At 40.4% G+C, this 27,318-nt stretch overlaps 2 protein-coding genes and 1 long non-coding RNA gene across 8 annotated transcripts in view; 2 read left to right on the top strand and 1 right to left on the bottom strand.

Annotated features, from left to right (window-relative positions):
* The first annotated feature begins 4,864 nt into the window (after nucleotides 1-4,864).
* LOC114555215 (zinc finger protein 239-like) overlaps nucleotides 4,865-27,318 on the top strand; it is a 47,471-nt gene continuing 25,017 nt past the window's right edge. For 3 of the 5 annotated variants that reach the window (XM_028577459.1, XM_028577456.1, XM_028577460.1), the window contains exons 1-2: nucleotides 20,999-21,317; nucleotides 26,111-26,359. In XM_028577459.1, the coding sequence (XP_028433260.1) occupies nucleotides 21,146-21,317; nucleotides 26,111-26,359 (421 nt within the window). In that variant the 5' untranslated portion in view covers nucleotides 20,999-21,145. Of the gene's footprint in view, nucleotides 5,157-10,900; nucleotides 11,426-15,835; nucleotides 16,153-20,998; nucleotides 21,318-26,110; nucleotides 26,360-27,318 lie in introns of those variants that run through there. The other 2 variants (XM_028577458.1, XM_028577457.1) reach the window with 2 other exon arrangements.
* On the bottom strand, nucleotides 12,606-13,032 carry LOC114555240 (uncharacterized). Of its 2 annotated transcripts, none has more exons than XR_003692550.1 (3): nucleotides 12,937-13,032; nucleotides 12,810-12,858; nucleotides 12,606-12,662 (listed from the first exon to the last, which is right to left on the bottom strand). It is a non-coding gene; the product is annotated as an uncharacterized LOC114555240 (long non-coding RNA). The 2 variants fall into 2 exon arrangements; XR_003692549.1 differs by having other exon boundaries at nucleotides 12,810-12,866.
* LOC114555234 (zinc finger protein 878) lies at nucleotides 16,161-17,566 on the top strand. The gene has a single exon (XM_028577486.1). It carries the CDS (start codon nucleotides 16,429-16,431, stop codon nucleotides 17,032-17,034), a length of 606 nt encoding a protein of 201 aa, XP_028433287.1. The 5' UTR covers nucleotides 16,161-16,428; the 3' UTR covers nucleotides 17,035-17,566.

Raw genomic sequence — 27,318 nt, forward strand, 5'->3', positions numbered from 1 at the left:
CAAAAAAGAAGTTCTTGAGGTGAAGGAAAAAATGGCAGCAGGAGTGGTGTGTAGGGGAGTTATCTATGGTATTCCTATAAAAGAGGATTTGGGAAAGCTAAAGGATAGCATTGAAGGAGGACGTGCGACTAGCCTGAAGAGGCTTAAAATGTGGAGGTCTGGAGAGAAGGTTGATAGTCTTTCAGTATTAGTGGAGTTTCAAGGGGAAGAGCTGCCTAAGTATGTCACTGTCGGATATATGAACTTCAATGTAAGGATGTATGTGCCCCCTCCGTTGAGGTGTTTTAAATGCCAGAAATATGGTTACATAGCTGCTTATTGCAAAGGCACTCAAACATGTGGACGCTGTGGCGGAGAGCATGTCTATGGTACATGTGGAACTGGGGTGCAAGAGAAATGTGTTAATTGTGGGGGGAGCGCATAGTGTTGGGTACAGGGAGTGTGAAACCAGAAAAAGAGCAGTTGAAATCCAGCATATGAGGACTGAAGGAAGGTTGTCTTATGCTGAGGCAGCTAAGAGATTTCAAGCTGAGCCAGTTCTAGTGAGACAGACAGCAAGAGCTGCTAAAGCCGCAGTTGTTGATGAGGAATTCCTGATTGTTAAGAAGAAAGAGTTTCTGTGCTTTATTGCGGAAGTTATAAATTGTACGTCGCAAGCAAGACACAGGTCTGAGAAGACCGCTATTGTGGTTAAAAGTGCCAATAGGTATCTGGGTATCAAAGACATTACGTGGGAGAGCATTTATGAAGAACTCCAGCACAGAGATAAATCTGGGATACCAACATCCCTATCACAGCCTGTCTTACAGTTGCCTACGCTGATTTTACAAGCTAAGACTTAAAAGGAAGAAAAGGAGGGAAAAGAAGAAAAAAAAAAAAAAAAAAAAAAAAAAAACATTTATTTTCTTCAGTGGAATGCTAGAAGTTTGGTGGCAAATGGGCAAGAGCTCAAGAGATTTATCTCTGAACTAGAGATTAAACCTGAGATTATTTGCATTGTTGAGACATGGCTGAAACCTCATCTAAATTTTGTTTTAAATGGTTATGTGTGTGAAAGAAGTGATAGGATCGATAGTAGTGGGGGTGGTTGTGCTACTTTTATTAAGGTGGGGGTTCCTACAGAGTTTTAGGTAAAGGTGAAGGCTTAGAGTATTTAGTTATTGAGGTTTGGTGTGATAATGGTAGTTTAAATATTGTAAATTTTTATAATCCCTGTAAAAGACTTGATATTGATGCACTGGAGCAGGTTGAAGGGCAAGAAAGTGGCAAAGTAATATGGTTAGGAGATTTTAACGCACATAGTTCTCTGTGGGGAGGGGATAGAACGGATCATAATGGTTTGGTTTTAGAAGAACTTATGGATAGGAAAGGGTTGGTTTGTTTAAATGATGGGTCACCTACTCGTGTTGGGGTGAACGTGCAGTCTGTATTGGATCTGACTTTGGTTTCTCAGTCCCTTGCAGGTCAAATAATATGGGAAGTTTCTAGTGCGACAACGATTGGAAGTGACCATTATCCGATTTTATGTAGGATGGGTAATATTAGCTGCAATGTAAATCAGAGTTTCTCTGAAAGATGGAATTTTAATAAAGCTGATTGGATAATGTTTACAGTTTTAAGTGATAGGAATATGGGTCAGGTTGAGGTGATAGATGATGTAGATGAATTTGCAGAAAATATTAGTGTAGCTATGGTGGAAGCTGCAAGAGCTTCTATTGCCGAGTCGAGGCGGGAAGTACGAGGCGGAAATTGGTACCATGGTGGACAAGTGACTGCACTCAAGCAATAAGCAGTAGGAATAAAGCGTTTAAAGAGTTTAAAAATAGTTTAAGCTTTCAAAAGTATATGGATTATAAAAGAGAGCAGGCTAAGGTGAGGAAAGTAATTAGGAAAGTAAAAAAAAAGAATTACTGGATAAAGTATTGTAATACTATAGGACGACAAACCTCTTTAAATGATGTGTGGAGAGTTGTTAAAAAAAATGAGTGGGGTGCGGCAATCTTGGAGTTATCCAGTCCTTAAGAATGGTGAGACTATGGCAGTGGAGGATGGAGATAAAGCAGCATTAATGGTCAAAGATATAGCAAATGTTCATAGTAGTTTTAACTTAACTGAAGATGAAAGACATAAAAGAGAGGCAACAAAAAGACAGTACCAATATCTTTTAGAAAATGTAGAGGATCGAGATGATAGTTTGAATGCGAGTTTTTTCGCTAGGTGAACTAAAGAAGGCTGTGAGCAAGGCGAAGGTAACAGCTACGGGAAAAGATCGAATAAGTTATGCAATGTTGAAGCATCTCGGTAACGAAGCTCTTCATACTATACTGGAGTTAATCAATAAAGTATGGGAACAAGGAAAAATTCCAAAGAGCTGGAAGATGGCTGTTATTATTCCAATTAGAAAGCCAGGGAAAGATCCTACTGTGACTTCTAACTATAGACCAATTGCTTTGTCATCCCACCTAGGTAAGATAATGGAGAGAATGATTGTGGAGAGACTGACTTTTTTTGTTGAGTCTCGAAATTTGATAACGTCGTTCCAAAGCGGCTTCAGGAAAGGAAGATCAGTTATGGATCCAGTTATTAAATTGGAGAGTGATATAAGAAAGGCCCAAGTATGTAAAGAAGTAGTAGCTGCTATATTTTTTGATATGGAAAAAGCGTATGATATGCTTTGGAAGGATGGTGTGTTAATTAAAATCCGAAGGCTTGGAATAGACGGGAAAATGTATTGCTGGATTAAGGATTTTTTGAGCAATAGGCAAATTCAGGTGAGGATAAATAGTAGCTTCTCTGATTGTGTTTTTGTGGAAAATGGTGTACCCCAAGGAAGTGTTATCTCACCAATTTTGTTCTCTATTATGATAAATGATATATATGATACACTTGATTATGATATAGGAAAATCATTGTTTGCAGATGATGGCGCTCTCTGGAAAAGGGGTAAAAATGTTCAATTCATTGTTAGAAAATTGCAGAATGCTATCGACTGTGTAGAAGAATGGGCTGGGAAATGGGGATTCAGGTTCTCTGTTGAGAAAACCAAGGTAGTGTTTTTCTCGTTTAAAAAAAAAATTGAAGAAAGGTTTACGTTGAAATTGTATGGTAGAGATTTAGAAAGAGTAAAATGTGTGAGATTTTTAGGTATGCTTTTTGATTCCAAGCTTACCTGGCATAATCATGTGGAAAAGGTAGTTAGCAAGTGTAAAAAAGTAATTAATATAATTAGATGCTTGTGCAATAAGGAGTGGGGAGCAGATATGACTTCAATGAAAAGATTTTATGTGGGATTAATTAGATCCATTGTTGATTTCGGGTGCGTGGCTTATGGGTCTGCTGCAAAATCTGAATTAAAGAAGCTTGATGTTATTCAGGGTTCAGCCCTCCGGATATGTTCAGGAGCAATGAGAACCTCCCCTATATCAGCGCTCCAGGTTGAAGTAGGGGAAATGCCATTTGATTTGAGACGACTGCAAATGTCACTATCATATTTTGTTCATCTAAAAGGACATGTGGAAGACCATCCAACTAAAAGTGTCCTCATATCAACATGGGAGCAGGCAAAAAGTAAAAGAGAGACGTTTAGTGCAAGTATACATGAAAAGGTAAAGCAAGCGGCTGTAGAACATTTTGAATTTGGTCCATCTGTAGTCTATCCACCGCATCCGCCCGTGGCTGCTACCGGTTCCAGATGCTGATATAACTTTGCATGAAAAGATAAAAACTATAAGGGGATAGTGGACAAATGGCTATGAGGTATGTGGATAACTATTATGGGTATGTGCAAATATTTACTGATGGGTCAAAGCTACCAGATACAGGGAAAGTGGCAATTGCATATGTGATACCAGAGTTTGATATTAAGTTTTCTGCAAGAGTTTCGGATCATTTATCAGTGTTTTCAGCAGAGTTGATAGCTATTGTGATGGCCTTGCAGTGGGTAGAGCAAAGTAAACCGATAAGAGTAGCTATATGCTCAGACTCGTTGTCAGCCTTAGAAAATTTTAAATCAGGTAACTCATGTGAAAGGTCTGATATTGTATGTGAGATATTGACGTTGCTGCATAGTATTCAAAATTGTGGGACGCATGTAAAGTTTATTTGGGTTCCGGCTCATGTAGGCATGGTTGGTAATGAGTTGGCAGACAAGTTTGCTAAACAGGCTTTGAAAGCGACAAATGTATCTATTCAGTGTAAAATATCAAAATCAGAGGCTAAGTCAATGATTAAAAAACATGTTAAAAAGTTGTGGCAAGATAAATGGGACAGGGAAGTTAAAGGGAGGGATTTTTACAGTGTAAATCCTGAGGTGGGTCAGGGTCGTTTAGTACTAAGGTGTCGAAAAGAAGAGGGAATTTATACAAGAATGAGACTAGGGCATACCAGACTAAACAAAACATTACAGTTAATAGGAAAACATAATACAGGAAATTGCGAGATTTGTAATGTGCCAGAGACAGTGGAACACGTCTTTCTGATGTGTAGGAAATTTAAAAGAGAAAGGGTTTTTATGAAAAGGAAAATAGAGGGCAGTGGAGAAAGTTTTATCCTTAGAGATCTTTTGTCTAAGGGCTCTGATCATAGAGTAATAAAGTATATGCTTGAATTTTTAAAGAACACTGGACTCATTGACAGAATATAGGGGTTTTTTTTATTTTTTTTTATTTTTTTTTTTTGTAGCTTGCAGGCTACAGTATTTTTCAAGGATGTAAGCCATAGTGATGATCATGCACAATTTATCTGGAGGGTGGCGGTAGTGCGCTAAGTTAGTCCGCATCCGCCGTTAAACAAGCAACTGAAGAAGAAGAAGAAGAAGAAAGAAAAGTTCCCTCCCGTTTCCCGTCGGACCTTAATGAGTGTGACAGCCAGCGGAAGTAAACAATGCTGCTGGCCGTAGCGTTAGCTGCATGCTGCTGTTGAATGAGCTGGAAGACGGTATTGTAGTCGTAGAGCAGATGATTCTTTCAGCTGGAACTAAGCAACAATGTCTTCAGTTGAGTGTTTGAGAGAGTTTGTCACCGAGCGACTAACTGCTGCTGCTGAACAAATATTCCGAGTTGTTGAAAAAACTATCGTCGAGTACGAGGAAGAGATCGCTCGGCAGCGCAGACTGTTGGATGGCGTTTGGAGACCAGAAATCAGGTTACACAGGATAGGTGAGTTTAACCGCTACTATTTGAATCCTGGTTCTATATACCAGACACCAGAAGAACGAAGAGATAAAAATGAATTTGAATGTGGTTCTGAATAAGATTTTTTTTTTTTTTTTGAATTTTGACAGATATTTACAAATGCAAACTTCCGGGATTAATACCACATCAGCGAAACGTTATGAAATCACATATGCCGTTTCTTTTACACCGTAGTACGTAGACAACGAGTTCTCGGTCTCTGTTTCTGCCCACCATGATGAGCCTGGGTCTGTCTGAGGTTTCTGCCTCTTTACAGGAAGTTTGTTCCACCGTGGTAGAGTTGGTTTTATATTGCAGTGATTTTCAACCACTGTGCCGCTGCACACTAGATCGTCCTGCGTGCCGTGAGAAATTATCCGATTTTACTTAATTGGGCCAACAATTTTTTTTTTTATTGCGTTACTGCAAATAATTTGCCATTGTTGCGCATCTGTGCCTGCACTGTGATGACTGGCAGAGAAATGAAATACTATTCTGTATCAGTAGGTGGCAGTATAGCGCAATAATGACCATGTTGATTTAAGACAATAGAATTACTGCCGCTTTCGCGCGCATCCCACAGTGACAGGATGTAAGCAGTAGGGCCGAGATTATTGATGTCAGCCTGATGGATACATTTTTAAAAAGGAAAAATGCAGATTCTGATCTTATTAGGCTACAATGTGTCATTTTGTAACATTTTTGGTTGGTGGTGTGCCGTGGGATTTTTGTAATGTAAAATATGTTCTGTGGCTCAAAAAAGGTTGAAAAACACGGTTATATTGGACGTTGGATATTCAACATTCAAAAAATCTATAATGCAGCTTGACCTTTTGACCTGTCCATCTTTGAGCAAGGGGGTAAGAGAGCATCCGAAAAGTGGGCCTCCTCCTATGGATAGGTTCATAGGCTAACAACCCAGACAGCCAGATGGATCTGGGCCAGGTCTTCATTAGCATTGGGCACAGATCTGCTAAACGTACCTGGGCCGGGCTCATTCTTTCTAACGGCCCATTACCGAAACAGGTTGGAATTAGAGAACTGAGCCAGAACTGGCCCAGAACAGTTATTAATGCTGGTGGCTCAGATCTTGCCCAGATCCGCGACTCATATTTTACATCAGGGGCTCATCTGGTCCTGGTCTGTGATTCATATTTAGGCTATCAGACAATTAAGGCCCAAATAAAACCCACATAATTTGTAATTTTCAAAATAGTTTATTTTTTAATTTTGAAAAGGCAAAAGAGAACACTACAGCATGAGCAACCATCTGTAGATGGGAATCCAGATGCACAAAAAAACACACACACACAATACAACACACAATACAACTAAGTGACAAAAATCATATGGTTCAAGGTCAATGTTAATTATTCAAATTACAAAAAAATAAAAACCAAGTGAAACCTGATGTGAACACTGCACATATATTTTACTGGTCATTAGTTGGGTGGAATGTAAAGCTATTTACTAGAAAACGCAACAAAATATAAATTTCGTGGAATGTGAAGCGGTGATATTCACGCCAGTGTCCTTCCGTTCCGACATTTTTTTTTTTTTTGAAGTGGTAAATACATGTTTCTGAGTATCCTCAAGGCATATGCATGGATATGTTGTATGGGTTCCATACAACGTTCTATGCAGGTAAAATGATTATTATATATTTATAGCATTTGAAAAAAAAGGTTTAAATGGTTTTAAAACAGTATCCTGACTAAACTTTAACATACACCAGTCTGTGATCCACTCAACATCCTCTGATCTTAACTGTTAGTCAAAATAATTCATGATTTCTGCTTTTTTGCCTAAAAAATGAGGTACAATGTCATATAAATTTGGTTTATTGACCATGAATAAAGCAAGCTTTGAAAGCTTTTTTGCCGAAACCTTTTAAAAATTGCCGAAAGCATCGCAAAAAGGACAAACGGGCCAGAAAAAATATAGAAAACCTAAAAAAATCGCAAAAAAAATCAATTTTGATACGGAAGGACAAGGCAAGACAACAAGGGTTAAACATGACAATGTCTAAGACAAATAGTTTAAAAACAAAACTACATACACATGATTTCATAAAAACATCATGTACAATTTTATATATACAATACCTTAGCCACAATTTCTGTAGCTTCATTTTCAACTGAAACAGTTCATTTTAGGGAACACTTACGTACTTGAAGTTTTCTACATAAGAGTGACAGGACACAGTCATGACTCATGAACATAACCATAACTTGTCATGACAAAACCGAATGACACTTACTAAAAAAGCGTTATGTCATAAACGTTTATGACTTGTTTATAATGTGTTATGACACGTTCATGACAGGTTCATGTCACTCTTATGTAGAAAACTTCAAGTAAAGTGTAACGTAATTTTATAATGTGGTGTTAATGACATTTTTCCTCAGGTATTTGGAGAAACCAACAAAAATCTGTATATTCTCAAATAGTATGGTCTTAGCCACTATTAGTAGTGAAGAAAATATTCAGATAGATAAAAATCAGTTTAAAGAGTTTTCATTTTGCCCAAAAACCTACAACCTGCGTATATTTTCCTGCTTTTTAATCCTTTGCCAATCACAACTATGAATCAGCCGCCTGGTTTTAATTTTTTGGGCGACAATACAGAGTAGCGCTGCCTGCGACCAGAGCTGGTGTGATCCGAGGCATTTTTTGGACCTCGGGGAGCCAACTGATCAGTCCAACTGCCTTTTCTGCCAACGGTTGGCCGTCTGGTCCGTGTGTCAGGGCCTTAATATTCACGAGCCATAAAGGCCTTGGTTGCCATCTCACTGATTGTTTTTATTGTTAGGCCAGCTACAGAAAAAACTCTGGGTAGTGGGTAGCGCTAATATGCCTACGATTTTGCAGCTAACAAACAATGGACACAATATTTAGCAATTTTGGTGAATATAATAAGCAAAGATCACCGATTCAGCCTCAAAGTCTATTTTCACATTAGTTGATGTTTAAAAGAACCTATACTACCAGCTAACCGTAGCCTAGGCTATACTACCCAGCTTGTCTGACACGTCTCAGTTTGTCAGAATGTCACTGTAAACTAAGTTTTTACACTTTTATGTTTTAAAATATTTAAGACTAACACGACATCAACACCAGTTTACTTTTAAAATTGTACTTGTATAATGCACTTACCAATAATCACAAAGACGGTGCAGCCTGCAGTCTTCCACAGATGTAAATGCTGTCTGGGAAGCACTCGCCTCCCGTTAGCATCCCATTGACTCCCATTCATTCTGACGTCACTTTGACACAGAATAACTTTACATCTGAAGCGTTTAAAGACTCTATTTGTCTGTTGTTTATTTCTAAAGAAACACAACAATGTATAAAAGGCTCCATTACCTTGTAGCTCACGTTATGGCTCCGTAGCAGACGCTTTTATAACAATAGGCTAACGATTGGGTCATAACCACGAGACTTACTGTCACACAGTAGAGGAATTACCGTATAGTACAGGAGAAGCTCACAGGCAATCGGGGGGACGTGGAGGCATACAGTCAAAATGAAAAAATAATGAATCAGAATACTTACCAAAAGTTGCTCCTGCTCCTACGCTCATTGACAGCTCCTACTCACACTCTCCGTCTCTGTGAGATTGGGAATGATTGAGATTTCTCTCTCACAGCTACCAGAAGACTTCACACTTTCAGACACGTTGCTCACGTCACATCTACGTCTTCAAGCTCAGTTGGAGGCTGCTCAGTAACACTCAGCCAGCACCGGGAAAGAGACTTCTGATATCCTCCACTGGTCTCCGTGGAAGTCTACGCCATCACATTGTCCATTTCTTTAACTATCTATGGTTTTGAGATGGATAGGTGAAAAGGTCTAGCTGCATAATAGATTTTTCGAATGTGTAGAATAGGGCTGCCACCTCTTAGTCGATTAGTCGACTAATCGGTCGTTTTGGTCTTAGTCGACTAAGATTTCTTTAGTCCATTAGTCATTTTTTATGCTTATTCATGCTTAATTACTTATTTTCAAGAAACTTCTGAGCACATTTATGGTAAACACAAGATTTAAAGTGGTGCTTTTGCAGGATTAATTGTGGAGAAACTCCGTTTTACAGATGGTTAATTAACTACATTTATATTGTGCTTTTCTAGTCTTAACCACCTCTCAAAGAGCACAGCTCTGTCAATTAAATCAACTCATCGATTAGTCAACTAAATCCTATAAGTGTTAGTGGACTAAGGAGTTCTTTAGTCGAGGACAGCCCTAGTGTCAAATATCCAACGTCCAATATAAAACCAACTTTACCATGGTAGTTCTTCCTCCCCACTGTCGCACAAAATGCTTCGTCTTGGGGGAATTGTTGGGTCTCTGTTAATTATGGAGTTTGATCTACAACTACCCTACCTGTAAAGTGCGCTGAGATAACATTGGTTCTGATTTGACACTTTCAAGAAAATTTTAATTTAATTTCCATCAAAACAAGTTGTCCTCCGACTTGGACAGATAACAATGGTCTCTGGCTGTGGAGTGCTTAGGGACCGTCTACACCGACATGGCCAAAACTACAAAGTTCTGTAGTGATTGTGCTTGAGAGTTGCCAGGGGGCTCTATAGCGCCCCCTAACGAACTTTGGAATTCTGAAAAAAATGAAAGTTAATATACTAAATTTTGAGGGAACATAGGTCTTGAAGTCCATGGAGGATTTTTTTGAATTTTTTTACACCTGACAGAAAGTTGTTTCTCATGGCTGGTTTAGCATCTGTGCCAAACTTGGCTGCAATCGGCCATTAGATGGCGCTGTTGTAATTATTTTTCAATAATTGGCAAAATATCAATATATGGGAAACCTACTTTGTCTAACTGCTCCTGGACGTGAGTCCGATCGGCACAAAAACTTGCACATAGACTCGGAGGACCCTCATGACAAAAAGTTATCAAAAGATTTTTGATAGCTAAAACAACACGCAAGTTATGGAGGTCCAACTTCCTGTAGGTGGTTGTTGAAACAGGAACGTTTGTATCTTGGCAAAAGTTATTCTGATTTACATGAAACTTAGAATGTGTGGTCTACATGAGATATTGCGTCTACCAGTAGCCCCTGGGCAAGGACCATTTTAAGACAATTTCTCTTTGTTATATATCATTAAAAGTAAAGTTAGGTTTTGCATTCTGCTTCTGACTCATTTAAAAAAAGACGTAGGAAGAGAGTGATGTGCGCCACACTGAAGTCCATGTTTTTAGAGAGAGAGAGAGAGAGAGAGAGAGAGAGAGAGAGAGAGAGAGAGAGAGAGAGAGAGAGAGAGAGAGAGATTTAACGCTGGGATTACCGGCAGCTTTGTACAATTACAACTCCGCTACCACTCGAAAAAAGTGAACTCAGTCAACTTTGGCGAACGGCCCGAGTATCTTTTATACTGATTTAGAGATCCAAGCCAGACTCTTCTTCAAAGCCAGATGTGATATAAGACTATAATAGCGCACATACGTCAAACGTAAAAAATAACAAATATCAACCAGAGGGTGGTGATATGATCAATATCAAGGCGCTTTGGCCACGTGTTAAACTCAAGTCCCAGCTGTAACAGTCCTTCCTTTTCAGCTGCATGAGTGCAAGTGATGAGCCAGAAGGCTCGACACGCTAACCCTCAACACTGATTGGTCAGGTGTCTCAAGAGATAGAGAGAACAAGTGTTCTGTTCTTTTCTCCAATTACAGTGGTATTCTATTTCCTTCGTTGTCTGTCCCTCCAGAGCTCCCACAGCAACATGTCTGTAAGGAGGAGGAGGTTCTCTCTGACCAGCAACTCTGTATTCAGGAGAGGAACTCCAGTCTGGACCAAGAGGACCCAGAGTCTCCACAGATTAAAGAGGAACAGGAGGAACTGTGCATCAGTCAGGAGGGAGAGCAGCTTGTACTGAAGCAGGAGACTGATACCTTTATGTTGACTCCTACTTATGAGGAAAGGGACCACAGTGAAGGTCAGACTCTGAACTTCAATCCTGATGATGACACTCTAAGTGCAGCAGAGAAAGAGTCTGTAGCCAACATGCCAGTTATAACCTCTGTGGAATCAGAAGCAAACAGTGACCACCAGCTCCTCTCTCCCAACTCTCATGAAGCTGAGAGCCAAGATCAGAAAGGAGACAAGCATGGAGACTCAGGATCAACTAGAAATACAGAGCCAGAACCAAAGAAGAGACGACGCAAGAGAAGAAGTCACAGCAACAACGTAGACAACACTAACGTGTCAGAGATTCACCCTAATGCTCAAACAGGTAAAAAGTCTTTCATATGTGACACATGTGGGAAAGACTTTAAGTGTAATTCAGCGTTGCAGAGACACCTGAAAGTCCACACAGAGAAGCCTTATTCTTGCAAAACATGTGGAAAAGGGTTTGGCTATAATAGTAACTTGTTGGTCCACATGAGAAGAGCCCACACAGGTGAGAAGCCGTACGTTTGCAAGATCTGCAAGAAAAGATTCTGTGACGCTTCAGACTCATTAAGGCATATGAGAACTCACACAGGCGAGAAGCCGTATTCCTGCAAAACATGTGGACGAGAGTTTGGGCAAAATGGTAACTTGTCGGTCCACATGAGAAGAGCCCACACAGGTGAGAAGCTGTACATTTGCAAGATCTGCAGTAAAAGATTCTTTGACTCTTTGGCTTTAAAAAAGCACGAGAACGCACACAGGTGAAAAGCGATTTTCTTGCAAAACGTGTAGTGCCGGAGCAACATAAAACCTTTCAAACCTGATAACGCCACCTCCTATTGAAGGTTAGGAGGAACCCTTTGAACCCTTACTATATTAATTAGTATGTTGTGTGACCAACTCTGGTTTTCCCCTAACAACAACGACAATTTACAGGAGGCAAATATTGTGCAAAAATAAGTTTGGTTTTATTACAAAGAGTTTAAATGATTTCCAATTAAAATGGCAATTTGACAGAATAATTAAACAATAAATTAGATGGCAGATACATGTGGTCTTACTCTCCTCAAAGTAGGAAGGTTGGGTCGGCACGCGCACACCACTCCGGGAGACGACTGCGGGAGACAGAAAGAGGAGACAGAAGGCCCAGCACTGACATGCAAGGACATGCACTACACACTTATTTCTACACGATTCACTACAAAGTATCATGCAACTCACTACAAAATATCATGCAAGTCACTACAAAGTATCATGCAACTCACTACAAAATATCATGCAAGTCATTAAATCACAAGAAAATAATCAACCAAGGCAAATAACCAAAAGAAACAAAATGGTAAAATAACCCTAGAAAACAGTGACTGGACTGGTCCCCCTTTGAGAAAACAAACCTACATTAGTGGCCGGTCACAAAGTGTCTTGCAAATAATTTATTAGCACATTAATAGTAAAATATAGGAAAAATATAAGCCTACTTTGCAAGGACACAAACTCCTATAGCACAGTTAATGCGGGAGGAGGAGGAGTATTTTCCGGAGCTCTACAGCCACAGCAGCTCATTTGTCAGTGGTAAACTGAAACATACAAAAAAACTACCAGTTGAAAAACATTCTATAAAAGTAGCGCATGGCTTGTGGTGGCATAAGCAACACAAAAAAAAGGTAACATTTAGCTGAAATATTAATTGCTACCACATGGCTAAAACAGCTGATAGGCATTACCGTCAATCTGCCCCAGTTCACTCCGTGAAGGACGGGAACTTGTGCCTGGCTATCAACCTAGTGGGATCAGATATCAACCTTAAGCTGTACTTTCTCCCTAAATTACCACAGCCAAACATTTTCATACCTGGAGAATCAGGAGAATCCACACAATTGCAGTGCGCTCAGTGAGAGGCAAGGGGACTAATGACTACACCTGGTGAGCTTTTTATCACTTCCTGATTGGCAACCGGTCACATGACTGCATGCACAAGGTTTTGGACAAAATAGTGTCTTGTTGGTCCATGTGAGAAGAGATGTCAATCACTTAATGTAAAGTTTCCCTTTTGTATAACTGTTACTTCTGTTATTAACAGTATTTTTTTTGAATCATTTTGTAATCTCCCAAATCAAGGGAGAATGTGAGTTTCACAGTGAGTGGACAGTAGTGGCTGTTAAAGTATAACCTGACTCCGCCAGATGGATCGCTTCGCATTTGCTCGGCATATCCATCTGGGAACTTTCCGTTGGAGAACTTTTGGGAAGGGGCGGAATACTGGTTATTTGATTGGATGAACCATCTGTCTATCACCTATGTTGGTGATAGACGGGCCAAATCAACCAATCAGATCCACGAAGCGTATGAAAATACAACCACAAGCCCGCCCCTGCTGCTGCAGGCAAAGCATAGCTCGTAAGCTCAGCATGCAAGCAACATGTCGGTAAAGGATATTTGCCATTTGTGTAACGAGAATTTAGGAATAAAAGGAACCATTTCAGGTTCCCGGACCATATTCCAAAAGAAGGATCCAAGAGAAAAAAAGCATTAGCGAGTGGCTAACAGAATTAGGGCTACCGCTGGCTGAAAATACTGGTTAGCTGATTGGATAAACCATCGGTCTATCACCACTTAAACCCACCTCAAAACCAACGCTGATTGGCCCGGTCGTTTGGCTAACGACTCCAAATTTTCTCTGCCTCAAGATGCCAGACTGATCTGCGAGTGGAAAACCGGAGCTCGCGAGATCAGGACGGTCTCACGAGGCTAGTTAAAGTAATGATGTGAACTTGATGGTTGTTGGTTTTTCCAAATGTTCCTTTTAAGTATCCTAGAATCTCTTTTAGTTTAAAGTTTAACAAGGACCTAAAATCCATGTACCTTCAGTAGTATTTGATAGTTCTTAGTCTAGTAATATTTGGTATTGATCCGATACCAAGTAAATACAGGGCCAATATTGTCGATACGATACTTTTTAATAATTAAGGAGGGTGAATTTTCATGACCTTTTAACCTAAGTGTTTTTGTGATTTTACATTTGAATTATTAATCATACCTGCAAACTAGTCGCTATATTGGCGAGAATCGCCGCTTTGAATGGGATAATGTCATCCACGTGAATTGTGTAGAGCCGAAGTGTTGTTCACTACCTTTAGATTCTGACCAGATTCTGGCAATTTTCAGCATTTTAGTTTGATAAATGATTCCTCTATCATCAAAATAAAAGTTATTGCTAGAGAAAGATCATCATAATCATCAGTGTGTCTTTTGAACAGTGGTAGCAAAGATAATCCTCTGTGATCCATCCCATGTACTCTTGGTAAGTGTAGATTCTGACCAACAGAAGGCAGCAGTTCAGTTTTTCTGTGGGCTCACAGGAATCCTAGCTTTTTATCAGTGGAACTCCATTTAATTACAGTGATCCATTGACTCACTTTAGATTCTTCAAGACCCTTATTTTTGATACAATATCCTAGCTCATTATACTTGGAATTCATATAAAATAAAAAAGGAATACAAGTCTCCTTAGATATAATATGTAACATCCATTCTAGTAGGACTGTACACATCCTACAAATAACAAAATAATTGTTTTAGGGGATAAAAAATTCTTATAGGATTTGTTCTTTTAAATGTATAGCTATCAAAAGATTTATTGGAACAAACAAAAAATAGATTTCCGAAAGGACTCTGAAATCCTAAAAGAAAAGCTACTGCACTTTTACTGTCGGACCGCAATCAGTGTGACACCCAGCGGAAATAAACAACAGCAACTCCCGTAGCGTTAAGGCTGTTTTACGGTTGTGCATAGAATTGATGGCGCACTCCTGCAGACCCCTCTGAGCCGGATCCTACACCGTAGCCTACGGCGTAGCCTAACGCGTGCCTCTCGAAAAAATTTAACTACATGTCGCAGCAACGCACTTCACTCGGCCATGGCTTGGTAGCGTTGCATTTCCCCCGACTCATTTCCTGGTTCTCCTTCTCCATAAACAACATGAAATCAAGGAGAGGGTTAACTTCTCCTTTTTCAGATTTCCCACCGTGGTCTGAAAGAACAGGGGAGACACTTTGTTTCTCTCACTAGGACCTTAGAGTCATATCAGTATTCACCCAGGAGATAATTGCCGTCACTCTCTCACTTCTCCCTTGCTCTATCACCCCCCCCACACACACACACACACACACACACACACACACACACACGCCGGCTCGACGCACACACACACCAGCGCACAAGTATAAACATCAGGCCACTAGACTCGTGGAGGTAGGCTGTGTTAACACGGACTGGTGCAGAAATTAGGTGCTTGTATCCATAACCCTGCTCACTGCTGGTGGAGTTTATGACTTTTAAATGCCGACCATTCTACATTCCATGCAAATTCACAGCTGTTTATACTCTGTGTTTACATCCCACCACGCGGTAATGCTACCGATGCGTTAGCTGAACGTTACGGAGCCTATAATGTGTGTGCACTAAATGTAGCTTGTTTCGTATGTTGTTTTTATATAATGTTGTTTTTATATATTTTAAATGTGTAACACCACTTGAGCCACGGTGAAACTTTTTGTGTGTATGGTTGAAATGACAATAAAACACACCCACTTGACTGCCTCTCTGTAACCAATTTCACTGTCTATGTCTGTAACCGGTAGGCGTGGCTTGGGAGTGGCCTCATAGGGAAGCGAAGAAAGTCTAACAAGTGTTCTGTTCTTTTCTCCAATAACAGTAGTATCCTATTTCTTTTGTGGTCTGTCCCTCCAGAGCTCCCACAGCAACATGTCTGTAAGGAGGAGGAGGTTCTCTCTGACCAGCAGCTCTGTATTCAGGAGAGGAACTCCAGTCTGGACCAAGAGGACCCAGAGTCTCCACAGATTAATGAGGACCAGGAGGAACTGTGCACCAGTCAGGAGGGAGAGCAGCTTGTACTGAAGCAGGAGACTGATACCTTTATGTTGGCTCCTACTTATGAGGAAAGGGACCACAGTGAAGGTCAGACTCTGAACTTCAGTCCTGATGATGACACTCTAAGTGCAGCAGAGAAAGAGTCTGTAGCCAACATGCCAGTTCTAACCTTTGTGGTATCAGAAGGAAACAGTGACCACCAGCTCCTCTCTCCCAACTCTCATGAAGCTGAGAGCCAAGATCAGAAAGGAGGCAAGCATGGAGACTCAGGATCAACTAGAAATACAGAACCAGAACCAAAGAAGAGACGACGCAAGAGCAGAAGTCACAGCAACAACGTAGACAACACTAACGTGTCAGAGATTCACCCTAATACTCAAACAGGTAAAAAGTCTTTCATATGTGACACATGTGGGAAAGACTTTAAGTGTAATTCAGCATTTCAGAGACATATGAGAACCCACACAAGTCAAAAGCTGTATGTTTGCAAAACATGTGGAAAGAATTTTGTACGTCGGTTTATCTTGTTAGACCACATCAGAACCCACACTGGCGAGAAGCCGTATTCTTGCAAAACATGTGGAAAAGATTTCAGAACTTATAATGCCTTGTTTTACCACATGAGAACCCACACAGGTGAGAAGCCGAACGTTTGCAAGACATGCGGCAAAAGTCACCATAACAGTTCAGCGTTAATAAGGCATATGAGACTACACACGGGCGAGAAGCCTTATTCTTGCAAAACATGTGGAAAAGATTTCAGACGTAAAGATGTTTTGAACATCCATATGAGAACCCACACAGGAGAGAAGCCATATGATTGCAAGACCTGCGGCAAAAGATACCATGACGACTCAGCATTACAAAGGCATATAAGAATACACACAGGCGAGAAGCCATATTCTTGTAAAACATGTGGAAAAGATTTCACACGAAAGGATGTTTTCAACGTCCATATGAGAATCCACACAGGTGAGAAGCCGTACGGTTGCAAGACCTGCGGGAAAAGATTCTATGAGGCTTCAGCTTTAGGAAAGCATATGAGAACTCACAGGTGAGAAGATTAAAGACCAAATAGTGGCTTGTTGGTCCACATGAGGATACATAGACAGGAGAAACCATTGAGCTGAAACTCTCGTAGAGACGTGCTTAACTGAATGAAATACTTTTTCAATAGTTACATCTCTGTTATTTTGAACAAAGATCAGATGTGAATATCTTAGGGTGAAGTTCCCCTTTCTATGGCTGTATTACTTGTTATTGTTATAACACAGTATTTCCTTGAAACAATTGCAATCTACCAAATCAAGGGAGATTGTATGTTTCACAGTGAGAGCACTGACAATACTGCTTTTTATTACCGTGTAAGAAGTCCTATTGAATGTGAAGGTGACTTCTTTTTGTATTTTTATGAACTACCTTTTGTTTCTGACCAGATTCTGGCCAAATGTTTTGCATTTGTGTTTGATAAAGAAACACTGGTTGAATGTTTTAATCAGGCTGTTTTGGAGTGTGCGATCAGCTATAAAATGACTGCTTGGTATGGGAACCTTCCTGTGTCATCAAAATAAAACTTTTTGTTCATCATTATCATTATTATCTCTTTGACCAGTGGTAGGAAAGATAATCCTCTGTGATCCATCCATGTCAAGACCAGATTTACCCAGGGGGCATCCGACCTCTAGGGGGCCTCCAAGAGTCCACTATCTGTACCTTATCATATCTTTGCTTTTAATAAAATTAATGAATTGAGTGAGTAAGTTAGGGAATGAGTGAGTGTTTGTGTCCGTGTGTGTGTGTTGAAATTTATTTGCAAATAACAAAAATATTATGATGTTTGCTGGCTGTGTCTGTATCATTTTGATGACGATGAGTCCGTTAACGTTACCGGGGGGATTTGAATAGTGACAGACGGCAACAGCTGACAGTGTGTGAACGTTTGACTAACCAACAGAATAGACCACAAACATTGTTTAAAAAATAAAAAAATTAAGCGTGTACTTAAATTGACTGCCGCTTTGCACACAATACTACGGTACTTTGTTGTGTGACGTAAATCCCGAGAGGCTGCCTTGTGGGTACACAGGGACCAGAGCAGACAGGGACCAGAGCAGACAGGGACCAGAGCAGACAGGGACCAGATCAGACAGGGACCAGAGCAGACAGAGACCAGAGCAGACAGGGACCAGATCAGACAGAGACCAGAGCAGACAGGGACCAGTGCAGACAGGGACCAGTGCAGACAGGGACCAGAGCAGACAGGGACCAGATCAGACAGACACCAGAGCAGACAGAGACCAGAGCAGACAGGGACCAGAGCAGACAGAGACCAGAGCAGACAGGGACCAGAGCAGACAGGGACCAGTGCAGACAGGGACCAGAGCAGACAGGGACCAGAGCAGACAGAGACCAGAGCAGACAGGGACCAGAGCAGACAGGGACCAGAGCAGACAGGGACCAGAGCAGACAGAGACCAGAGCAGACAGAGACCAGAGCAGACAGGGACCAGAGCAGACAGGGACCAGATCAGACAGACACCAGAGCAGACAGAGACCAGAGCAGACAGGGACCAGAGCAGACAGAGACCAGATCAGACAGACACCAGAGCAGACAGAGACCAGAAAAGACAGCGGAGCAGCATTGCACCCAAAATGCCGAAGCATTTCCTGCTAAAGATTTCCCACCGTGGTCAGAAAACACAGGGGAGACACTTTGTTTCTCTCACTGGGACTCTAGAGTCTAGAGACTTCTCCCTCGCTCTATCACCGACTCCCCACACACACACTCACACATGCCGACTCGACGCACACACCAGCGCACAAGTATAAACGTCAGGCCACTAAGTAGGCTACGGCGAAAGCTCTGCGTGGAGCCTCCACAGGACCATAAAACAAGTCTTAGTGCAGCTTCACAGTTGAACAGCACAAAAAATGTCCCACGTACCGTCCTGGTCGGGACCGGACAAGTGGGAGGCAGAGTGCACCGTGCGCAAAGCTGGCACATATGTTTCAGTGTCTTTATTATTTATCTTATTACATTGAAAATGTATTAAGAGATATTTTGTTGAAGCTGGATTTTCTAACACAGAAGAGGTCATATTTAGAACATTATTTCATATTATTTATTTATTTTTAAAGAGAGCTATTATTTTGTTACAGGTTGTTACAGATTTTATTTTATTACAGAAGTTATTTTTGCACCATTGAGGCATAATAAAGCCTGTTCATTAACCTCTGAGAAGCCTGTCTGGATATGTATCGAGGCCAGGCCGAGTGTCCTCTTTTTTGGAACTCAAAATATGGTCACCCTACGTTAACGTTAGTTACTAGCGAAGACGACAGTAACCAAGCAGCCACTAACTTACTAGTTCAGATGTCCCACCTCGCGACCAGCATCATCCAGGACCGGAGCATCAGCATGACTCGGCCACAGTCAAAGTCACAATCATTTATCAATATTTGTTTTGCCTTTAACAAATATTGTACCTGCTGCGATTTGGATATTGCACTAGTCCATTTGTGATTTCGATAAAGTTCTGAGTAATTGTTCAGCCCAAATATCTACAGGTGTTGATGTTGTTAAGGTTGTTATTATGGGTTGTAGCCTGTCTGTGTACATCCTGTATAAGTTATAGGTGTTTCCAACAGATAAAAACCTATAACACCAAAATTAGAGTTGACTACTGGATTGCTCGGGGAGGGGAGTGAGGCTCCAAGATCTTGTGCCCAGGGGCCTTTGCATTCTTAATCAGTGCCTGATCCATGTAATTGTATATTCTTTTTTTAAGATTCTTTTTTGGCATTTAGGCCTTTATTGTGACAGCTTAGACATGAAAGGGGAAAGACAGGGGGAATGATGTGTTATTATGGAACCCATTTAACTTCTAGGCAACCCAAGGTTCTAGGCAACCCAAGACCCGCCTAGAACCTTTACCCTAACCCATGTTCAGGTCCTATCCCCTGACCAGTCGGCTATGAAATGTCACTTTATGAGTTTTTTTTAACATTAATATGCTTTCTCCCAGCCTGCCTATGGTCCCCCAGTGGCTAGAAATGGTGATAGGTGTAAACCGAGCCCTGGGTATCCTGCTCTGTCTTTGAGAAAATGAAAGCTCTGATGGACCAATCAGGAATCTTCTCCTTATGAGGTCATGAGGAGCAAGGTTACCTCCCCTTTCTCTGCTTTGCCCGCCCAGAGAATTTGGCCTGCCAATGAGAGAGAGACATCATAGCTTTCAAAGTGGCTTGTAGTGGTTATAGATTCTGACCAGCAGAGGCAGCAGTTCAGTTTTTCTGTGGGCTCAGAGGAATCCTAGCTTTTTATCAGTAGAACTCCATTTAATTACAGTGATCCATTGACTCACTTTAGATTCTTCATTCTCCCTTATGTTTGATACTGTATCCTAGCTCATTATATTTGGAATTCCTGTAAAATAAAAAAGGAATACAAGTCTCCTTAGATATAATATGTAACATCCATTCTAGTAGCACTGTACACATCCTATAAAACACTGAATTATTATGGTAGTGCTCTCATATTACAAGGTTTATTCCTCGACGCAGAGGCCCAGGGTTCAAATCTGACCTGCAGCAATTTCCTGCATGTCTTCCCTCTCCCCTTTCTTTTCTAGATTGTACTAATTAAAAGCAGAAATGCCCAAAAAATAATCTTGAAAGAAAACATCTATATTATTATATTGTATAAGGGCTTTTTTATGTATAGGAATCATAAATGATTTATTGGAACTAAACAAAAAAGATTTCCGATAGGACTGTGAAAATCCTAAAAGATCAAAAACTTAGGAAAGAAAAGCTCCCTCCCGTTTGCAAAGTTACGAATCCCACTATGGCCACGCCAAGACCCGCCCTACGAAGCAGCTCGATTGGTTAGGGTTAGGGGATTGGTCAGGGGATAGGACCTGTACATGTAAGCATAGACGCCTGGCCAATAGTAGTGTGTGAACGCTATTGAAGGGCGGGTCTTGGCGTGGCCATAGTGGGATTCGTAATATCGCCTCCCGTTTCCCGTCGGACCTTAATGAGTGTGACAGCCAGCGGAAGTAAACAAGGCTGCTGGCCGTAGCGTTAGCTGCATGCTGCTGTTGAATGAGCTGGAAGACGGTATTGTAGTCGTAGAGCAGATGATTCTTTCAGCTGGAACTAAGCAACAATGTCTTCAGTTGAGTGTTTGAGAGAGTTTGTCACCGAGCGACTAACTGCTGCTGCTGAACAAATATTCCGAGTTGTTGAAAAAACTATCGTCGAGTACGAGGAAGAGATCGCTCGGCAGCGCAGACTGTTGGATGGCGTTTGGAGACCAGAAATCAGGTTACACAGGATAGGTGAGTTTAACCGCTACTATTTGAATCCTGGTTAGAACCAGGGATGTCTGACTTCAGTGTGACCTATGTGAGATGTCTCTGGTATCACTCGGAGCCTGTCCGGTTGGTAACAGCCAGTTTATTTCCAATGGAAGACAACAGTGTGTGAATGCTCATCTCAAAGGATAACAGCTAGCATGCTCTGTCTCGTTGGGAATCCTCCGTTGCTGTGAGGAATTTTCCATCTCTACAACCTCATTTTCTCTGTGCAAAACTTTGACACCAGTGGCGGCTGATGAAAAATATTGTAGGTGGGGCTGTTTGTGCGGGGGGAATTTCGTCGATGTGATTTCCTGCATTCTGGTGCATTTTAGTGTGACCAGCTGGAGATCCCAAATCATTCACAATGATCAATTTGTGTGTGAAAATGTCAATGTTTCACACACAACTCATTTGTTATTCGCTATTTAATGTAGGCCAATACATTTTAAAACGAGACATTGTGAGCCGTTGATGCAGAGGAGCACTCCTCAGTTTAAAAATACACAGATAGTTAAGGTTACACTTAGACCAGGCTACAAGGGTACTGTTTCTGCTGAACTGTCATTGAATGATCATAAATGTAGCCTTCATAGGGGGAATATTATGAATATATATATATATATATATATATATATATATATATATATATATATATATATATACGCCCATGTCCCTTGCTTATACCAATAAAATAACTCAAACCAGTCAATACCAATGGTCTAAAAAGACAATATTAATTTACCTGCCATGTAGAAAATCAACAGTTTCACAGGTAATGATAATGAACAGGTTGCATGTTTATTATGCTCCGTTTCAAGATAGAAAGTGCATAACAATAAATTATAACAGGGAATACAACAATCTAGTTCTTTAATCAGTCCCATGCTGTAGACTACATATCTTTAAAGTTCACTGTAGACAAATTGACAATTGGATAATGGATAACAGTCTGTGTTGATACTAAAGAGAGAGGCTCTCTAAGACAACATTCTTGAAGTGAACACCAAGTATGAGAAGAAAGATGATTTTAACATTTTAACTAGTATGAAACGCAGTAATCCAGCTCAGAACTTCGAAACAACAAAAAAGCAAGGCAATCATACAGTTACATACAGTTATGTTCCTATTGAGATCACCATTTTTATAGCAAGTGTGTGCGTGTGTGAGTGACTGAGTGTGTGAATGAGTGACAGAGACAGCCAATAAAGCTTATTGAATTGAGATAGCAGGTGGCAGATACATTAGCATTAGCATTGCAAATGACTAGAATGAACTACAAACCCCCGAAACTCAAAACCCTTATCCCACTAACTGCCTTTAAAGTACGTCTGTCTGAGCTCATTTGTATAGTCTGTCTATTCATGGATATTGTGTTATTACTGACCTACCTCCCTATCCAGACCACACTGCACTTACTGTATATTGACTCCTTAATTAATCTCAGCATTTATATAGACTGTCTATTCATATATATATTGTGTTTATTTTCTGAGCTACATCACTACCTACACCACTATTTTACACTAACTGTATATTGACTCTTTACTATACTCAGCATTTATATAGACTATTTGTGTTCACTGTGTTATTACTATCTACATATCTACACATCTACATCACTAACTAATCCACAACTTGCATTAACTGTACATTGACTCTACATTACATCACTACAAACTACAATTTTCACTGTTTTTTTACTCTTTACTACACCTCAGATATAGACATATTCATGTGTATGATGTGGTATTACTATCTCACTCCTATTGTATTCTGTACTCTTGTATTGTATTGAAAGTGAAACAGTATGTTGTCTTGCACGCCTACGCTTTTCTTGGCCAGGTCGCTGTTGCAAATGAGAACTCTTATTTTTACAGGAACTTTGCTCGTCTAGCTTTCTGAGTGGCAGATCTCTCACTGACCCTTGTGTTGAAATCTGGAATGTCCCGTGTGAGTTTTTTCTCTATAGAGAGCATAGCCAGAGCGTTGAGGAGATCTTGTGCCATAGTGTTCCTAAGGAAAGTTGTTATCCTCTTTAAAGTAGAAAAGGACCTCTCTGATTCTGCTGTTGTCAGTGTGGTGATGAGGATCTTGAGAAGACTTACAGTTTCAGTGAATGTGTCTTGAAGGTTATTTTCCATTAGGACCTGAAAGAGAGCCAGTGCACCACTGCAACCCTTGAAGTCCTCATTTTCGTAGATCAGGGACAGTTCTGTTTTGAGTCTGGCTTTGTCCAACATGGGATAGGCATCCACCGTGGTCTCTAGTGCTGCATCTGGGAACTTTCTGCTGTGTTGTGGGAACAAGTCTCCTTGCAACAGAGTGGCACTGATGAGATGCTTGGTGAAAGCAAACCTCTCCTTGGCTTGGCTCATAATGGTATCACATACCTATGAAATGATACATAACTGTAGAAAAGTAAACAGAAAACATTAAGTTTTCAATTTCTCAGTTCAACAATACAATCAGCATATTCATAGCAGTTACAATTGAGCAAGTAAGGCTTACTGTAATTATTAAAAGCATAAATGTGAAAAAAATCATAATTTCTGCATTCTCCAGTAGATAGATATGTCTAATAATGAAAATTAAGAATACAAAAATGTGCAAACAAATACAGATACATATAGGCTAATAGAATACAGAAATATCATTTCTGTTACTGCTTACCTCTATTGCCAGATGCTGTTGCGTTTCTTCTCCCATTGCCCTCCGTTTCTTCGGGGCTGGTTCCTGTACAGGTCTCCTATACTCCTCATCCTCAGCAAGAGAAGGAACGGAGTCCCTGATCCAAAACTGGTTTCACAAGTCACAGTCCACCCAGAAATTACTGTATCAGAAACCAACTTGCTGGAGATATAAAATAAATCCAGAACTGTATTAAAATATTTGCTATTGTTGTGTTAGGCCTAGATTGCATAATTGTGGTATTTATGATGTTATATTGTGTTCAGCCATGTGGATTTATGTTTTTATTGTTTAGGCTAGATGAGCATGTTTTCAGCCAATATGCAAAATCCTATACCTGATAGCCTGTATGCTGTGAGTGAACCTCTGGGTGATCCCTGCGATGAAGACAGAGTCTATGTTCCTCTTCTGCAGACGGTTAAACAGCATGTCTACATGTGGCATGATTTTGTGAAATAATGCCAGGAAGAAATAGAAAATCTCATCTTCTCGAATGGTTTGGAAGCACTTAACCAGTTCTTTCCAAAATTGCAGTGGCAATCGTATCAGCGGTCGCATTTGGAAGCGCGATAAACTCCAAAAAGCGCTCTTGGATGTGGTGGCCATCTATGTACCGTAGCACAAGCACAAGCTGACAATGAGTGCAGACGTCGGTTGTCTCGTCTGCCTGAATGGGAATATAGTCCGACTGTTTCACCTCTTCCAGAATGCGGTCTCTGAGAACCGACACCATGCAGTCTAAGTTCATTTTGAACGGTCTTTGAAGTGCCTTTAAAAACAGCGGCGTTCTCCAGGAGCACCTCCGACTCACGGTCGATTGTGGCCATGAGATCAATGAGACCCAGGAAAATGCCAGGGTTTTCTGATAGGTCACTCTCATCATGACCGCGCAAAGCAAGTTCAAAGGCACCACAAAATTTCACGGCATCAAGGCAGGGCTCCAGACTAACCTTTTTCATTAGGAGCACAGTGGCCCCCCTACTGAAAATTTTAGGGGCGCAACCAGAAAATTTAGGGGCACACACCGTAAATCTACATGCTAACCAAATATTCACATTTCTACTAATTTCCACTGTATTTCTAATAAATACTTTGATAATAGATGCAGAAATTACAATGTGCTGTTTCAAATTCAGTGTCACTTTTGAAGATGCAACATAGAAGGCACCATTGCTGTCATGACAGTAAACAAAATATTTAAAAAAAATAGACCAACTCTGGTCTACAACTACAATGAATTCACCTTAAAATTAAACCTGTATTGTTTAGGCTACTACCCTTAGGGTTGGGTACCTTTCGCATCTGAACCAATATTGGTACAGATACCTGAAATTATGGTACATTTTTTCGGTACTTTACAATATGCAACACCTGCAAGGAGACAGTAGGGCGTGGAGGGACCACACCAAAAACCAGAATCACATTCTTTTAGTTTGATATTGGATGTGAAAAGAAGGAAAAGTTTCTACCATTGCACTTTAGATATGTATGATGTGTACTCCCACACCAGGAGTCATTTCCTGTTACTCCTATCCATTATCTGTTCAACACATGTTCTATGTTCTGTGCAAAATGTTCTATTAAAGCAAAGATAGAAAATAAATATTTGCGTGTGCTGTAAATTGATTAGAAAAACTGAAATCGGAATCAGCTCTACTTTAAATCCAATAATTTAAGCCACTGTACTGAAGCCACAAAACATCCCCTGGTTTATCGTCAATTTTAAAATAAACAGGGCCATAATTTACAAATTATCATACTGTATTAAAGAAGACTTTGAATTAGCGATTGAGACCATAAACTCAAGAAAATGTTTACTGAAGTAATAAATTGTGAGAAGTAGGGTCATTTTCTCATAGACTTCTATAGAAACAGATTTCATTTTGGAGCCGGTGGAGTCTCCCTCTGCCGGACGTTAGAGAGAATGCAGCTTTAAGGAGCTTCAGCATTGGCTTCACTCTTTAGCCCCAGAAGCTCTGTTCATCATTTCTACAGTCTATGTTCTCAAGAAAAAGAGAACAAGTGTTCTGTTCTTTTCTCCAATAACAGTAGTATCCTATTTCTTTTGTTGTCTGTCCCTCCAGAGCTCCCACAGCAACATGTCTGTAAGGAGGAGGAGGTTCTCTCTGACCAGCAGCTCTGTATTCAGGAGAGGAACTCCAGTCTGGACCAAGAGGATCCAGAGTCTCCACAGATTAATGAGGACCAGGAGGAACTGTGCACCAGTCAGGAGGGAGAGCAGCTTGTACAGAAGCAGGAGACTGATACCTTTCGTCACAGTAACAACATAAACAACAGTGACATGTCAGAGATTCACCGTAATACTCAAACAGGTAAGCGTTTTTTATGTGACATGTGGGAAAGACTAAGTATAATTCAGGTTTGAAGAAACACCTGAGAATCCACACAGGTGAGAAGTCATATTCTTGCAAAATGTGGAAAAGATTTCAGCCAAAATAGTGGCTTGTTGGTTTAATTGAGAACTCACACAGGTGAGAAGCTGTACATTTACAAGAACTTTTATACTTTGATATATTCTGTGCTATACACTTCTCTACACCCTTCTGTTCTTGTAATTGCTCAGAAATCCCCTGTATATTGTTTATCTATCTAGGAAAGCCATACATCTCCTGAATGCCCTAGGTCTCTGGTTTATTTCACCTGTATGTAAATGCAGACATTCAGTAGCTACCGTTCATCAGCATATACGGCTTATGGTCTATTTTAAAATTAATGGGACCGTAATTTAAAAAATGATGCTGTATTGAAGAAGACTTGAAACTAGTGATTGAGACCATAAACTCCTTATGAAAAGGTTGTAAATTAAGTGAGAAGTAGGGTCATTTTCTCTGGTACTCTTATAGATCACTTATTTTTGGAGCCAGAGGGGTCTCCTCCTGCTGGAAGTAAGCTAGAATGCAGTTTTTAACTAGTGTGGTGTCCTTCTGGAGCATGTGTTAGCTTGGTTCCCAGTGTGATAAGAAAGGTGTTGGTTAACACCTATTTCTTTTAGATTATCTAGGAGTAGTGTCTATAATGAGTTAGCATCGCCACAGATAGAAGAACTGGAGAAGAATGGTGCTTTAACTAGCACACACACATAATGCTAGCCTATTAAATGAGTTCACATCTGTGACCTGACTGTGGTTTCTGTAAAATAATCAACAGTAGGAATAACCTGCTTCAATTATCATAGTATCACTATTCCTTTGACATGAAACTGCTATTTCACTACGCTGAACAGAAATACATATGCATTTAACTGATGGATAATGTGTACAAAAGTAACATC

Source organism: Perca flavescens, chromosome 5 (assembly GCF_004354835.1).
Source record: "Perca flavescens isolate YP-PL-M2 chromosome 5, PFLA_1.0, whole genome shotgun sequence".
Lineage (NCBI taxonomy): Eukaryota > Metazoa > Chordata > Actinopteri > Perciformes > Percidae > Perca > Perca flavescens.